The sequence below is a fragment of the Falco rusticolus genome, chromosome 1, assembly GCF_015220075.1.
Source record: "Falco rusticolus isolate bFalRus1 chromosome 1, bFalRus1.pri, whole genome shotgun sequence".
NCBI lineage: Eukaryota > Metazoa > Chordata > Aves > Falconiformes > Falconidae > Falco > Falco rusticolus.
In genome coordinates, this window is record NC_051187.1 from 22,916,077 (window position 1) to 22,933,719 (window position 17,643).

The 17,643-nt window shown below is 39.6% G+C and overlaps 1 protein-coding gene across 1 annotated transcript in view; it reads left to right on the forward strand.

Annotated features, from left to right (window-relative positions):
- The first annotated feature begins 15,331 nt into the window (after positions 1 to 15,331).
- The window catches only part of LOC119142303 (protein spinster homolog 3-like), a 40,305-nt gene continuing 37,993 nt past the window's right edge, over positions 15,332 to 17,643 (forward strand). The window contains exon 1 of the mRNA XM_037375089.1: positions 15,332 to 15,602. Within this exon, the coding sequence (XP_037230986.1) occupies positions 15,395 to 15,602 (208 nt within the window). The 5' untranslated portion in view covers positions 15,332 to 15,394. The remainder of the gene's footprint in view (positions 15,603 to 17,643) is intronic.

The following is a 17,643-nucleotide window of genomic DNA, read 5'->3' on the forward strand; positions in this document are numbered from 1 at the left end:
GTCCTTTAGCCGCCATGTTGAGAAGGTCCCTTCCCGCCCCTCCCCCCCCCCCCCGTAAAGCCTTAGCTTCTAGGGAAGGAGCTCTTGCTGAGGGCTTTTCTCAGGAGGGGATTAGCGTGCTGTCCCTTTACAGCATGGTGGTTGTGCTGCCGGCTGCTGCCCTGGCTGCCCTTGCTTGGCGCCTCTGAGGGCAGAGGGGCTTCTCCTGAGGGACAGATGGCTGCTCTCTGTGGGGGACACCTCTTCCCTCAGTTACCACGCTGCACAAGACTGTTAGACCCTGGGCAGTAAGTAACAAAAGCTCTCTGAACATTTTGTTTCTCCTCAAAGCCTTGCTTGCCCTCAGACTGCTGCCATCTCCCCGAGCCGGTAGGATACATGAAGTTTTGAGGAGGGGCTAAACAGAACAGGCTAAAAAGAGTTAGCAGCTGCTGCATGAAAGTTGCTCATGTAGGATTGCTGCAAAATGGAGATTTTTTTGTCTGTGGGTGTGAGGGGGATGCTGGGGTGCATGCCACCACGCTGAAGATGTGCTCAGGAAAGAAAAAAAAAATTGTGAAAGGCCCAGGTCAAGCCCCTTGTTAGGCTTGTGAGGTAGCGGGGCCCTCTGGCATTAGCTTATCCCTGAAGGATGTAGGCACAAGTTTGGATCTCCAGCAAAAGCTTTCAGAAAAGGATCTTTTGGAAGATGACTGCAAGTGTGAGGACAGGCACTGCTGAGAGAAAGAGTTAAAAAATAAGACAGTCTATCCCAAAGACCTAAGTAAATGGCCAGCAGAGGAATGACAAAACCACAAATTGTTTCTATATTCATGTGTTGACTAGGAAAAATATACTGTGATAAATAGGTGTGTGAGACTCAAAAGATACGGGCTGCTCGGCTCCTCTGCCACAGGCTTTGTGCACCCTATTGGATTCTCTAATTTTACATTTTAATTCTTGAAGAAATGCAGGTTCTTGCTAATCGGATGGATCATTGTTACCAGTGACAGAAAGTAGGAAACTCCCTGCTCTATTGTGGAAAGAAATTACTACGAAGGGATTTATCCTGTATCAGTTTGCCAAAATGTTCAAATCCTTTACAAAAACAGCCCTCTCTATTTTTTCTACTACAATGGGTTTATTTTGTTTGTGAACACCAAACTTGGCTTCCAATGAAGCAAAGAGAATGAGCCTATAAGAGAGATGTTTTTGCTTGGCAATGTTGAAGTCGTTTCCCATGCTACAGTTTGGAAGGCCTAGTATAGCCTGAGAGTTTCATTACTATGCTAGTACAATTAATCAGAATACTATTCCCAGATATTCTTGCAGTTCTAATTAAATCTGTGTCCCCTTCAATGATTAAACTAGGAAGATACAAGACATCCCACAGTCTATGATACTATTACTGAAATTCATCCCATAAAGTGGTGTTCTTAGCCAAAGAAAGTCTTTGTGAAAGCCTTTCTCCTTTGTAAGTTGACTCTAATTCCTAAATGTATTTGTATTTGTGCTTTGCATTGCTTCAGTCAGGTTCATTCAATCTTAAAAAACAATCTATCCATTTAAACACAGAAGGCTATCATGTGCAAGTGCATTTTGTAAACTTATTATGCTAAGAGACAGTCACCCAGATTGGAATTCAGGCGTGTTGATGGGAAGTGACACTATTGTGGATGGTATTTCTCTTTCAGGAATAAAAGGTAGGCTCTGTTCACAATGTCAGTTAAGCCAGTGCTAAATTCACTCACTCAACTCTCTGTACCTGATGTCAATTCAGGCATGAGTACGCGTTTCTGACAGTTCTATTAATAGAGGATCTAACTACAGCATTCAAGACTGAAAGGTTATATGAAACAACTCTGTTTCTATTACATTCTGTTAATTGAAGTCATCCTGAATTGCTCACCATTAGGTCACTTGCTGGCAGTCATCTTACTTGAGAAGGGAAGTTTTCTGTGGTCTCCTGCAGCTTGTGTATGGGTAAGGAACATTGGAGGCTGTGGGCTGGGAAAGAAAGGATATGGTTTAAACTGGCACAGATGACCTGGATTCCTTTATTCTGGCACCAGATTCAACCCTAGTTTACAAAAGTAGTACGTGTGTTTCATTATAGGAAGTACTGGCAACTTAAAGTACTCTAACCTTGCTCTGTCAAATCACCTTGCGTGCAGCTGCAAAATGTAGAACATGGTTACTGCTGGTAAGGACAGGTGTGTGACTGAGATGTAAACTAGTTTAGTGTTTCCTTACAGTGATAAAGACTCCATGGAATCCTGTCATGAAAACGAAGCTGTCGTGCCACAGCAGAGTGGGAATTCTGATGCCTCACAGTTCATGTTGCATTAAACGTGTCCTTAAACACAACAGGCTATCTGAAAAGAGATAAAAGCTTTTCCCTGGCTAGATGAAGTGATCTTCTGTTCTGTTAATGTCTGCTTTCTGTATTCCCTGTGCACAAACACCTTATCCTACTGTTTGCTGAGGCAACAGGCAGTACATTTTAGGAAAAGATCTCAAGATAGGAGAGATGGTTTTCTTAAATTTGTTTTACTGTCTCCCATATGCAGCCTCTCTGCAACCGTTTCTCCCATCTCTGCATTAAATGGAGGGGCAATAAGAATAGATTACTTTCTCTTTCCTGAGACTTTTTCTTGTATAATGACTGTTCAGATCTTACAGCAATTTGCTGTGGTCCTTACTGCATTAATCTTCCCTTGGCAAGGGTATATTATCATAATCATTCATCTTGTGATTAGAATAGGAAATCCTTGAAGTTTTTCTGTCACCTTAATAAGGATCAAGGTTTCACATTCAGAGTCTTACTTTGCTTGAATATGATGTCTTTTCTTTGACTTTCTCCCCCAATTCCTCATTCACAACACAAATCACAGATTACACTAGTAGATAGTTTCTGTTCAGTGGAGTCTTCCAGCTGGATTCACACTGTTAGCAACATCTGTTTCCCTACTTCAGCTTCTTGGCAAAAACAAAAAGCTGATGGTAAGATAGACATGGCTCTCTGTAACATGTTCTGCAGTGTTCATCTAATTTTACATGCTGGAGTCAGTGAAGAGACAGTTTAAATGGTAGCAATGTAAAGTATCAGGTTTTAGGCTTAAAAAAAGTTCCTGTTAGGCAAACAGAGACCATTTATGTGCCCATTGTAACATTTGCAGGCTTGAGTTTCTTGTGGTTTGTATCAAGCAAACCAGTTGTTTTCTAATGGTAAAGGCTAAGTATTTTTAAGGGCTTATATTCTGGATCCAAATTCTCACCAGGAAATAGTACCAGTCTGCTGAGCTGTGGTGTACTGGTCTATCCTCTTACACTTATTTTTGCTTTGCATCCACTGATACATAACTAGTTTGCTCTAAGGAGTCTCTCTTTGAATAAGCTTTGATTGACTTAGTGTGTGAGTAATACAATCCAAATTACTTCTTCATATATTGTGTGCAAAGTAACAGTTGACCAGCACTATGGATGTGTATCATAAAGACAAATGCTCTGAAAATTCCTTGTTAAGAGAGAATTTGAGAAAAAGGAGACAGTAGTTCACTGTATTTTGTCTTTGATTCATAGCTCACTGCTGGCTTGAATAAGAGTGTAAGAGGGACTAAAAACTGTTTTGTTCCCAGTTAAGTAAGACCTGTAAATAAAGCAGAGGACTAAACCAGGGCTGAACACATCAGTCTGGCCAGAAGCATTTTGTGTATGTTCAAGGCTACTCCTATATAAAAGGTTCAAGAGTTTAACTGTTACTCAAATGTTCTTGGGCTCATGTTTCACTGCCAAGTGGGGCTGTGTGTGAAGAAGTGGGGTTTCCTGGAAAAAATGGGCCAGTGAATAACCAGCATGGCAAACAGAGAAACCCGGTATGGGTATTGCTGCAGCTGCTACAACACATCTTTTCAGAACATACCTCCATGCAGGGTATGATGAAAACACTTGTATTTACTTGTATTGTAGGGATGTTTAGCTTCTCCAAGTAAGATCAGAATCCCACTGGGTTAACACTAATCCTTGATGATCTCCTGGAGAGGTAAGAACCTCCATTCCTCCATTAAGAGTTCAAATAGTTAGGGTGGAGATGTGTGGCAGCCCATGGTGCTAAAATGTCTTGCCCAAGATACCAGAGCAAGCCTGTACTGGAGCCAGAAATAGGAGCTGGTCCTGACTTCCATGCCCTGATACATGAAACCGCAATGGCTTTAATGTTCAAACCTCACCATGTGTCTGTCTGTCCTTAATAAATCCAGCAGTATTCCACCTAGGTCACTGAGCATAGATGCAGGTTTCAGCAATGGCATGAAGTGTGGAAAATGATGGCTTGAGCCAGGGGGAAGGTATGTAGGTGTAGGCTAAGTTGTTCACTGAAGGGTGACACCTAAAACAAAGTGTTTTGACGTGACTTTTTGGATAAGGTTTCTGGTATGAATCAACCTTGACAGGAATGGTCATGGTAAAGCAGCCTCTGGAACTGCAGGAAATCCTTATGGGTTCTTATGGTGGTGTTGACTCAGATTTTTGGCAGGAAGGTGCCGTTTAAGTCCTGGGTAAACCAGAATGACCTTGTTCTAAACTTTATTTGTATGAGCTTAAACTACTACTTAAACAGATAGCATTCTCAGCTGGGAAACTAAGACTTTGACTGGTCATCAACATTAGGATCAGGGTAATATGCCCACCTGAGAGGTGTTCACTTCACACAAAATGGACATAGTTTCTTCAGAATTGGATTTCTTCCCTCATTATTAATAAAAAACAGTTGACTTCAAAATAAGACAGCAAATGAAAGCAGCAGAAATTAAAGGAATGATGAGACTGGCTTGAATGCCAAAATAGTTATGGGAAGGGTTAAACTAAAATGAAAACAGCAATTTTCTAACTCATGTTTCTAAAAAACTGAGTGTGAGAAATTTTTGCTTTGCTACCTGCAAAGCCTGACCTAACTGACAATCGGTTTAATATACCTGATGGAAAGCAGTCATGAGACCCACCGCTCTGCCAGTTCTCAATCCTTGGAATAAATGCAAGCATGTGAAATAGAGGGCAGGTAGTAATTGATTTGCTTTTTCTGAAACACTGTCATGTTACTGGAAGAAAATAAACCTCGGTATTCTTACTTGAAGAAAACAAGGGAATGTATTTGAGAATGGTTATTTATATATAAACGTGATGCTAGAAGTTAAAATACTGTTTTCACTACTTCCTTTTCCTATTGTTGGCTTAAACCAGAGATTTAAACAATTGATTCATGATTTAAAATGGCAAGCAGGAAATCTTAATTTACATGAGTTATTTTAATCTTACTTTATAATTCTTAATTATTTTCTTAAATAAAAGCAGATTCCTTGTGCTTGGCAGGACATTACTTTCGATCAGTCAGAAGGACAGGAGTAGTCATTGATTTAAGATATGTCAACATATGTCTATTAAAACTTTTGATTTTGTTTTAAGTCATTAAGTACTATTTGAGATCTTTTGTTTATTAGGTGCTGTGAGCTTTTAACGGTTTATTTCTGTTACGTTACACTTAGATGGGATTCAGTTAAAATACACAAAGGAATCATTAATAAAATATGCAAATTTGGTTTTTGCTCCCCCAACTTCCAATATGTTAATACTACCAGATCTTATCCTCCCACAAGTTAGAGCTAATCATCCTGCATCTTGATTTTGTGCATAGTTTGAAAAGGAGAAAACAAGCTGGCTTCCATTTTCAAATCCCAGTTGAGTTCTCATCTCTGAATGAACCAGTCATCAAAATGAACTTGTTGAATAAACTGAAATGAAGAATTCACTTTCTTTCTGCACCTGCAGATGAAGCTAGTGTTGTAAAAAGCTGGTTCAGCACTCAACATGCTATTTCTAGCCACTTACTCAGTAACACCCACCAGTTTGGTGATTTGACTTTCTGTGAAATTTCTGCAGCAAGCTCGGTCTGCTTGTATGTTTTGTACTTACTGATGCTAGATTTCACTGTAGTGTAGACTGCCCTTATTTCACATTTTATTTTGTGAAACCAACAGGGCTGGTTTTAAAAGGACAGACATACTTGGTTTAAAATAAAGAATTACACTTTAAATTTTTTTCACCTTTTAAACTGGTAAATTATTTGGTTTTGCTCACATTTTGCAAAATGTATCTTAGTTGATACCACATACCTCAAATTGTGGCTGATAATTGTTGATTAGGAGGTATATAAAGCACTTGGCAACAAAGTTATTTTTTTCCTGCACCAGTACACTTGCACTTCTTTGAGATATATTTGTACCTGCCATGTTCTAGCACCTTTGCTAGTACAAAATTAGTACAGTGCACAAAAGGGAAGAAAATATGTATGCATGATGGGCAGGTATTTCGTTGCAAAATGCCATAGACATTAACAGAGCCACAGATATAACTGTAAGCTGCACAAGGGCTGTACATGAGCATAAGCAACATGACCTATACTGGTATAGTTGAGTGGCAAATCCCTTGATGTGAATGCAGTTATACAACATATGAGCATTAGTCCCATGGGAGAAGCAAAATAGGTTAATATAGTGTAACTACAGCATAAGTGGGCTGTAATGTTATCATATAATACAGTATTTGCCTCTACTGGAAAATTATACTACCATAATTCTTATAACATACACAGGTACTCTGGCATTGAATTTAATTTCAAGAGAAGCCCAAGGGAAATCTGAGCTTTGAAGCAGAGAAGGAAATACCGGGCAGGCCTGTTGCTGGAAACAGGTGAGCGGATGAAAGGAATGAATGCCTCTGACCTGTGGAGTCTGGTAACCTCTCGCTGCGATCTTGCTGCAGTGCTGGATTTTTCTGATCTTAATGTGTTACTGTGTATGGCTGGTTTGTTTTTCTGTTAAGGCTACATTATGAACTTCTCAGAGGAGGAGAAAAGCGGGGAGAGGGAATGAAGGCAGTGAAAACGCAGGTGGCTTGAGTGATATTTGGCTTTTTTGAGCAGATTAATCACTTTGCTGATTTACACAGTCCTTATTCTGTAATTTTAAACTCTTTCTTAAGGCAGCATCCTAATGAACTAAGTCAGTAAACACTCCATTGATGTAAACCTTGCTGTGAGGTAAAAAAAATCTTTTTTTTTTCTGTTTGGAAAATTGAGTGATGGCAGTTCTTCCATTACTTTGATGAAGCTGGTTAAACTCCTGCAACTGTTCCAGACTTTGAAACAAAGGTTCTTCTTACATTCATTTAACTTAGGGATTTACAATAACAGATTCTCATAACACTTTTTTTCAGGTAAATATACCAGCTGAGGTTTATATTAATGCTCTTATTGATAAGAGTTGTAGCATTATGTATTACTTTCTGCTATGTGTTATTTTTAGCTTAAGAAGCAGTATTACATAATAAGGGAACATGATTAAAAACTAAGCATCAACTATTAATGAAAAGCATCTGAAAAGCTACTTTAAAGTATGGAGAAGAGACTTTGCTGGTTGCTGCTTGTAAGAACAAAGAGATAATAGTTCTTTCAGTGGTACTGAACTTGTCTTAAGCAAAAGTAGCTACTAAAGCCATGAGAATAAAATCCTTTTATTAGCAGTCTGAGATTCTGTATCATTATGCTGTATCAAAAGTGTGTAATGTGTGCAAATGCCAGCATGTTTCCAGGCAAGAAAGGCAGGCCCTGTTTTGTTCACATACCTTTTACTTTTTTATGGAATGTAAAATTTTTGAGACCATCTTCAGATCAGGTAAAATTACTGGTAGTATAAAGAGTGGATGGAAGGAGATTATCAATGGAATGAATAGATAGAAGTGTAAGATATTAGTATATCTACTTTTTAGTGTAGTATTGGTAAATAATTAATAAATACAAATGATTCACATTGTGGGTTTATTACTTTTGTTGCAAATTTTGTGAAGAATATTGTATGCAAAACAGATCCTGAAGAACCAAGTGCTGAAGCCTAAAAAAATCTTGTGCATTAATTAACAAAAATCAGATGTTAAGTAGAATTGTATAAGTGTTCCAGAGCTTTAATGTTTATTGTTTTCTTTCTTCCTTTTGAGGATCAATGGTACCATTTGCTTTAGAGCTAGGGGCTTGAAGTCCCTTCGCTGTAGCAAAGGAAACTGGTAGCAGAGCAAGGAATTCTTCCCAGCTCTTCATCTCCCAGATTACCAATATAACTGTTAGACTATCCTTCCCACACTTTACATTTGTTTGCTCCATGTTCATGGATTTTTTTGGTTTTGTTTCATTAAAAGCAGATGTTTGACTGGCCAAGGTTTTTACAGACTTCTTTAGAACTAGCTGATTAAACTCAAACAGGAGATGCCCAGGAAAAGTTACGCTGGCACCTTCTGCATTTGTTCTCATGTTGTTGGAATGGAAGCTACGCTCTGCTTAAGATGGGTGCCTATCGCTGACAGTATAGATATATTTTAATCCAAATTTCCGATATAAATTGCTTCATAACTTTAAGATTTGCACAATAACTGTCATAAATGTCAGCATCCTGGGGTTAGTGTAACTAAGAGCTTTGAAATGACAAAAGTTTTCTTTTGTTGCTGGCAGAATTTGTTTCTCAGTGCTAACAATTATGCATGGCTGTAGGGAGTTCATGTACTTACCCTTACCAAAAGGGTGACTACAGCTTGCACTTTGCCTTGCTGGAAGCATTGAGAGTGACAGTAAGTTTGTTTGCGCAGGACACTCTGCCAGGAAGTAAAGCCATTCTCAATATTAAATTAGACTATTCCTAATTTAAATCCATATTTGTTCAATTTTTTAGTTAACCCTGACCTTAACATTGTCTGTAGTAATTAAATACTGTGTTCAACTGCAGAATAGTCTTCTTTTTCAGTCTGGAGGTAGCGAGGCTAGGAAGAAAAAGGCCTCATAGGGAAAGGCCTCCATTTTTGTTCTGTCAATGCTTGTCTCTGTCATTACTCATAAGAAATGGCTCCTTATCCATTTTGCTGTCATCTTAATTAAGAGGGCTTTGGTGTATAAAAGTGAAGACTGCAGTGGTCAACTAATGGTTCTTCTGGGGATGAATGTCTCACTGTGGTAGAAAGGTCAAAACATAGGTTAAACAGACATTTAATTCCACAGTTTTCTTCCTAAATCCATGTGGATTTCACAGCCCTTTTCTGCTATAATTGTGGCAGAAGCATCCAGAATCCTACAATGCAAGAAATCCTGTTATCAGATACACCAATAAAAGTAAGCTTGAGCTAAAAGAATGGTAAAGACAAAAGCAGTTAAATTGATTAACAAAATAGGATCTTTGGTGCATAGTAACTATAATGCCTCACTTCTCTTGACCCCACAAGCTGTTCTGTGCTTGAATAAATCTCAGCTAGAAAAGGAAGCTCTGTTGTGCAGCTTCCTCCTTTGTCTGATGTTAATGCAAAATGTTCTCACTTGTGAAGAAGGTTTTTTCTTTTCTTTTTTTCTCCTTTTTTTTTTTTTTTTTTCCCTCAGAGAAGGAGGAGGGAACAGTTAATGGGATGTGTTCATCTTTTACTGTTATGTGATTATGTGCTGGAACTGTAAATTCTTCTGCTATACCTTTTGAGGCAGAATTGTATGGATGCAACCAAGGAGAATGTTACCTGTGAAATGACTTATTTAGGTAAGAACCCCAAGAAATTTTTCATAAAGTAGCAATTTGTTTCCTAATTAAAAAGGTGTAGGAGAAGAGTCTGAACTAGCCTCCCTGCCCAACCAAAAGCATGATCTGCCTACCAGGAAGCTTGAAGTTTTATATAGCTTATTTGTTAGTAATAATGAAAAAAAGTGGATTTTATAATTTAGAGTGTGTCAATTTTATTTGCTGTTCTCACAAGGCTAAAGTATGCTTACGCTCGATCCACGCTGTGTTTTGTGCTATTACCAGGCAATGTGAAAGACAGCATTTTAAAAGGAAATTCAGGCTGAGGAGATAAAAATGATGCAGTAACTAAAAATGTAGCATTTATTGAAACTCACAGAATGAGAATATTTCCAGCAGATATTTTCCAATTAAGTGTATAGTGGAACAGGTGGTCCAGCTAGTTTTCCTGAAGTTTTTTGGTGAGGGAAGACTCCTCATGAAGTATACTGGGCCCATAAAAATTGTTAGTCTGAATGGTTCAGTCCCTTGCTACATATTTGTTCCATAAGATGCATGCAAATTGAGTGATGGCTCAAACCACTAGTTCTGCCTGCAAAGGTAGGTTTGAAGAAAAAAACCTATATTGTCATATAGTTGATATATATTGGCATATAAATTGGCAATATAGTTGATTATTCAGCTACAAAATTTGATTCTAAAGTATTAAATATTTCATAACAGTATTTTAAGTCATTAGGTTGCTACCTGAATGTTAATCATGATTAAATGTGGCTAGAAGCAATACACTGACATAGAGCAGATTCAACAAACTACAGGTGAAGAACTTCTTAAACTTCCATGGGAAGGAGAGCCCTCAGGTTGCCTCCGTCTTGGCTACTACGGGCTGTATATTGCAAGGTAATAACAATCTGGCAAACGTGCATCAGTCTGGAGGACTGAATTGCAAGAAAAATATACACGTTAGTAGATGAGTCATCCCTGGAGTTTTGCAATACGGTCTTTTATGAGAACAGAATAGACTCTTGATTCTATAATATACCTGAAACTGAAAATCATGCTGAATTTTACACATGATTACATTACTTGAGTAGCCTGCCATTCTGTTGGGTTGGTCACTGGTTTAAATTGTAGGTCAAACTGCTATCCCTCCAGACATACAGATATGTCTAGATCCAAGTTTGTCATTATGTTTTATCATTGCAAACTAGGTTCAAAACCAAAAGTGATTTATTGTGCAGACTTGGTTCAAATAGAGATCACAGTGACAAACTTAAAAAAACCACAGCCTTTTACCTACATCTCTGTCACTCTGCAGCTCTTTTGTAGTCATTATAGTTGTCTTTAAATCTCCTTGGAGTGGAATATTTCAGGTAGGTCCAGGCATGCATTTATTAGGCTGGCTGTCTACCAGAATTATGTTAAATTTCATTTTTCTGATCTTGACAGAAACTAAAATTAGTAAGTCTTGCAGAAATTCATATTTCAACTATTAGCAGAATCTCATGATTTATGAATTTGCTTCCATCACAATTGGTTTAAAATACATACACCTTGAAATGCAGACCATTTCCATATATGCTTGCAAATACACACAGACATGTGGGGTTTTTTGCTACTTCACGTGTGCTGTCTGGGTGATGCATGACAGGGGTAAGATACCAAAAGCAGCTTATTTCTTTTTTCCTAAAATCAATTTTGGTAAATCTAGTCAACAATGAGTATTAATTCTGTATTACATTCTTTCGTAGACTTTGTTGCTGTTTGCTATTCAGTGGGTTATTAAGCTTCTTTTCATTACATGTATAGAAATGGTTTGGAGTTAATCAGGATAATAACATTTTTTCAATTTATATCTTTCTGACATCTTGGTTCACTATTAATGCCCCTTCTGATGCAGCTTTCTGGGAAAGCTCTGGCAAAACCTCCAAAGCTGTTCATGGATGTGGCAGCATCCACCATTAAAGGATATTTGGAAAAATAAACACATTCAGAGGCATGTTGTGGTAATATTTGTAAATCCTTTCAGCGAAAACTGGAAGGTCTCACATTAGTTGCCTGTAAACAGGCCTGTCTGGATTGCAGGCTCGACATGTTTGTTGGCAGCGTCTCACCTGGGTTTAGTTAAACGGACAGGAATACAGCAGCGGCTGTTAGGCAGGCTGCTTCCACCAGTCTTAGCTGGTTACTGTTACCCTGCCTCCTACGCGCACCGCTGCCTTGTTGCTTGCTTGTATGAGTAGCAGCACACGGTAGGGTTGTGGCCGAGAAAGGGTAGTTCCTCAGCCTCGCAGGGGGAGCACACAGCGCAGGGTGAAGACCCAACAGGACTGCTGCCCAGATGCTGAGTGGGTGTCCAGACAAACAGGACACTCTAGAGGAGGAATACCGGAGGAGAACTTCCTTGAATGTTCTAGTTGAAACAAGGCACCTTCCGAAATACAGAAAACTCACGTGGCTTGGCATGCTGAGTATCAGGCAACCAGTTCTCGCTATCACCAAATGTGTGTGTTCATCTGGGGAGTCTCAGCCGCGTTTGTCAGGTTCAGCCGTCAGGTTCAGACATCACGTTCAGCCGTCAAAACAACTTTTGATACCACAGCCAGATTCAGAATGGTGTAAGGAAATATGTTGCTCTGTGTGTGGACTAGTGCCAAATGCCTAGAATAAACAGGTTCTGACTTGCTGCTACCATAGAAGGATTTAACTGCATGACACAGCTATGAGATCTCATGCTTAAATGAACCGTCAAGAGAAGAACAGAGCTTGTGACGGGAGTATGATAGGGACAAAAAGCTGCTTTTTATATTGCATTGGCACCTGGCACCCCTAGTGTAAGCTATTTAGGCAAACACTGCACTTTGTTCCAAGACAGTCAGTCCATATCTTGACAGACAGAAATGAACAAATAAAGGGGAAAAAAAAAAGTATTTGGCTATAATGAAATGAGCTGTAATCTTGCCTAACAGAAGTTGACTTGTGGCATTCTGGAGCCCACACAGCAAAAGTGGATCATCGCAAAGTTTTGCAGGAATTTTTTGGCATGGTGTTGTCTCCATGAACATGAAAATCTTAACTGGAGAAAAGAACAAGTAGGCAGTTAAAGACAGGATAGCTATCAAGGAATGATGTCTATAAAAACTGACAAGAGTAAGGCTAAGTCACACAGGGCCTTTTAGAAGCAACTGCAGACTTTTACCCAGCGATGAAAAAAGGAGCGGATGGAAGGATCTGGCTAGTGACACTGAGGGAGGGGAGAAGGGGGGGCTGCAAAGGTGGGGGGGATGTCTGGTGCCAGTAACAGCAGCTGGGCTGTGGTCTGTGTGGCACTGAGCTCCCACATGACAACCTGGCTCATAGGTTTGGTGCTGCAGACAGAAGAATGGCCAGCTACTATAGCGTCAAAAAGCATAAAGTGGAAGAAATGTCTGGAAGCTTTAATGAAGGGCAAAAAGGGAATAAAAAATTAAGAAGAGTTTAGAACTGGTGGTTTGTGAGGAACATTTTTCTGTCTAAACTATGTCTTTGGAAAATTTGATATTTGGAAATTCCATTTTAGGAGAGCAGAACTGAGTTCTTGCCACAACAGTTATAGTTAGAAATCTGCTTTTTTCTGTTTATAAACATCGAGCCTCGCAGTAGGTGTCAGGAGCTGACAGCAATAGAGGATGTGCCCCTGGAACTCAAAGGACATTGGGACTGAGACATTACAGCTATCCAGAGTGAGGGTTAAATCCTGACCAGCTGCCCTGCCGGGCCTTCCTTACAAGGTTTGAGATGCGGCTGGGCATCAAATATGGAAAATATTCCTACTAAAGGATATAGAGGCCAGATCCACAGCTGCCTTGATTCTGAAGAGCACAAAAATGCAAAAAAAACAATAGCACAACTTGGACTGTTTCATTTCCCATTGCTAACGAACCCCTCTGCCGCAAGCAACTAAGCTTCATCAGTTTGAGTCTCCAACACCCTGTTTAGGCTGTGCTTCTGCGTGTTGCTGTTGGGTTTTCTTTTAGATTATATGTTTTTAAAAGTAAATAAATAGTTTGCAGCGGCACGGTTCAGCAGCCGGGCTGCGCGGGGCGGGGCGCGGCTCGCCGGCCCTGCCCGGTGCGGTGTTTGAGCGCCACCCAGCGACACGGTGCGGTATTGCGCTGTGGCGGCCGCCGGGGGCCGCCTCTGCCGCCGCTTCCTCTTCACACTCTCCTGGGCTGAAGTAAAGCAGAGCTGATGTTCGCCTTGCCCACCTTTAAAGCCAACCGTAATTCTTCAGAGTAATTTTAATTTTTTTTGCATGTTTTTTTATCCACGGTTGTGGATGTAGCTATAGTTTTTAATATCTGCAAAATTGTGCTCATTCTTTATTGCTCTCAGGTATAGCTAACTCTTGTTCATTTTTGGCACCCAATGTAGGGCATGAGGTATTTGAGATAAGGATAGTAACTGGGAGAGGTAACAGGCAAAACATGGAGTGAATACAGCAAGACAGCGAAGAGCAAAATGATCATGGGGTATTTATGTTATTCTAACTGTGGTGAAGGGACGAGGGGTGGATTGTGTGTAAATTGTCCTGTTCGGTGATGTGATGTTACTTTGGTTTTGGTGTGGCAAATTCTTTTTGATGCAAGTGAAGTTTGTGTCATTAATGTGGATTTTAAGGATAATACTTAAATATGTGATTTACAGGGGCAACGGGTGGAATGTAGTGGGTTTGCATGGCAAGGTTTTGGTAGCCAGGGGGCTACAGGGGTGGCTTCTGTGAGAAGCTGCTAGAAGCTTCCCCCATGTCTGATAAAGCCAAGATGGACCCATCTCTGGCCAAGGCTGAGCCCATCAGCAATGGTTGTAGTGCCTCTGGGGTAATATATTTAAGACATGTTACTTAGATCTTGTTCTGGAAGAACAAGAATGCCTTCCTGTGTCTTCCTTTACTCCACCCTCAGACCCCTTTTTGGAGGAGAAAGGGGAAGAAATCACACTGCACAATTCAGGACAGTGGAATGCACACAGTTCTAGCAGGGTGAAGAGGGGTGGTTTTGTTTACATCTCCCTTTCTCTGCTTACTGGAGCATTCTCAGGTGTTTTTTTAATTGGTTTGGTTGGGACTTTTTGCTTGGTGTTGCCCCTTTCCCCCCAAAAAAGAAACCCCACTACAACCAGCAAGTAGTCTGGAGTATGAGTCTTCTGCTTAAGATCTGACCTAGAAACTCAGGACCCTACTGGAAAGGATTTTGTTCTGCATGTAGATCTGGCCAGTGCAAAGCGGATGAGCAGTAACAGGGAGAAGTGACTGGTCAGGTGGCAGGGACAAGGCTAGGTACCCCTATTTTAAAGGCCAAGTGTGTGTGTGTGTGTGTGTAGCAGGAACAGAGATCTGAGGTTCAGAGAAAGCAAATGACTTGTCCAGAGTTGTGCAAGAAGTCTGTGGTAAAGGAGGGCTCAAGTCAAAGATAGGTACCAGCTCTAGCAAACGAGCTTCTCTTTATTTACTTTTTTTTTCTTTCCTTCCCTCTCTTCTCTAGAAAGGCTATTTTTAGCTCTGGCAACTCATTGGGACCTTAGCAAAGATTATTTTAAATTTTGCGTATGTAATTTCTGCAATTTTGCTTTTGCAGAAACACAGAATTGCAGCTTCTTTCTGTTTAAAGTTCTTCGTACTGCAAGGAACGTTTAATTTCAATTTTTAGTGGCTGGGCTTCATTGCCGGAAATGACTGTAGTGATTGAAGTTCCTCATAGCCCAAACACAAAATTGACTTGCAGCTTGGTGCGCTAAGGAAACCCTTTCATAATCTATGGTGACATTCTGCACTGGGAAATATGCAAAACCCTGGCGCACATGAAAATACAGGTTTGCAGTCCCAGCCACCTCCTGAAGAGCAGAATTATGGAACTACTGCAGCACATGGGAGACAAGGTCCATTTGTGTCTGTGTCAAGGAACGGTCCAGCAAAGAAAGATTACTTGACAGCTGCTGTGCTGTGCTATGCAAATTTGATAAATTTCATGGATTGGTTCATTGTGCCAGGTGAGAGCCTATTTTCTCCTTCTAAGGAAAAAAGAAAATTAAGTTCTCAATAGCTCTACTTACTCTGTACTTACAAATGTTTTCTAAAGTAAAGATATGCTTTATGTCTTTTTAATCTTTCTCACTTACCTGCTTTAGCCCATTGGTCATACTCCTAATGAAACTTTCAATTATAAATCTTGAGAGACCAATAAATTATGTATTAGTTATTAATGGTTAGTAGAATGCTATTAAAATCACATCTGTTAAATGCTTAAGATTCATATTTTTAAATCTAAGTCTCTTATAAACAGGCTAGCATACAGAGCAAGTAGTCTATTTATTGTGTCTGGATTCTACAGATTTGACTGAGAAGGTTCCTTTTATTGCATACAGCAGCTTACCAGGCCTTCTTTGGATCTAGTAGATTAGATATGGCATTCTTTTATCTGATGACTAGTGATGGGATTCCCCTCATTAAAAGTACAAAAATTATGTTGTCTTTATGCAAGTTTGTTTAGGGGAGGCTTAACTTCCTCATCTGCTGGAAATTATGTGGTTTCTACAATAAAGAATGTAATGTGATTGTGTAAAGAGAACTAAGACCCAATTCCTTAAGCATCACCTACCAAATTTGCAATTTGTTTTCTAAGAAATAACATCCTTCTTCTAAAATGTTTGGAGGTTTTTTTGTTGGGTTTTTTTTTTCCTTCACCTAGCCATGAACAGTAAAGCATTGCTTCTAGTAAATTTGTGGGAAATTATGTTTTTTCCTCTTAAACTGTGGTGTGTGTAAATTACTCTGTTTAGCATCACTCCTAAGCATCTACCATGCTTCCAGGGATCTGATTTATAAATTGGGAGGAAATACTTGTTGTGAGCTTACTATATTTTACTTTTGAGTGGCCTGGAAATCATAAATGTTTTTAAACCTTGAAAAAACCCCAAAAGATGGATTATTAAATTTGGAATTAATATCTAGTGACAGGAGACAAACTTAATTATTTTGACTACTTAGAGCATTCAGAAATTTAAGGCATTTGGTCAATATCTTTAAAAACTGAGAGGCTAGTAGGTTGAGGAGTTTAAGGTTTTTCTGTTGAATGCTTCTTTACCACACATTTAAGAGGGAAGGAAACAAGTAGGAGTGTGTGCTGAATGATACTGCAAGACTGTTAGTGAAAAACTTCCATGTATGAGTTCTATTGTCAAGTAACTTTCCCTGGAGAAGGGTAGGGGACAGTAGAGGATGAAAATGTCTTTAAGATGTGGGATGCTAGGAGGGTATGTGCTTGGAAGGATTAAGTGCAAGCAGTCATTTGGCTCATTCCAGGCTTTGAACTATTCTTTGGCTCCTGTACATGCAAAGAGCTCAATATTTTCAAGAAGGCCCGTGAAGTAAATCTTACCTCCTTGTTAGCTTGCTCAGTTTCTTGTGAGTGAGGTACTTTCAGGTACATGTAAGAATTTGGGAGAAGAGGTGGGGTAGCGTCCAGGCCTTTGAAATAGCAAACATCTCCTGTGATTACGATATATGACTAAACCACTTTTTAGTTAGCTCTATGACCTCCTGGGTCAAGGGGGAAATCTGTAAATTGCAGTTGATACCACAGCAATATACTGTTTGTCTGCTAAAATTCAGCTGCATTACAGAATTCTTGCATCAGTCCTTTGGAGTTTGGCTGTCCATATCTATGAACATACTGTTAAATATAAGCTAACAGGAAAGTGAAGAAGGAGAGGCTTGAGCATTAATTTAAAAGTAAGCTGATGGCAGTTACAAAGTTGTGGTTTCCGGCCAGTTTTGCTCACAGGCTTTGACAGAGTTTGCATCAATTCACACAGAAAACAAGCTCTTCCACTTATCTGCTGAACTTGAGTCTTCAGTTTGTTAGAAACGGTGGTCATGCAGACTTCCTCCCCTCTGATCTGTCACCCTGTTCCAAGCTGTTCAGATAAATGCTTTGTAATTTGCCAATAACTGGTCAGGTCAGTTATGTGAAGGGGATAACATTTTAATGGTGCTCAGTGTGAAAGTTAGTTTGAGATAAAGTTGTGGTTC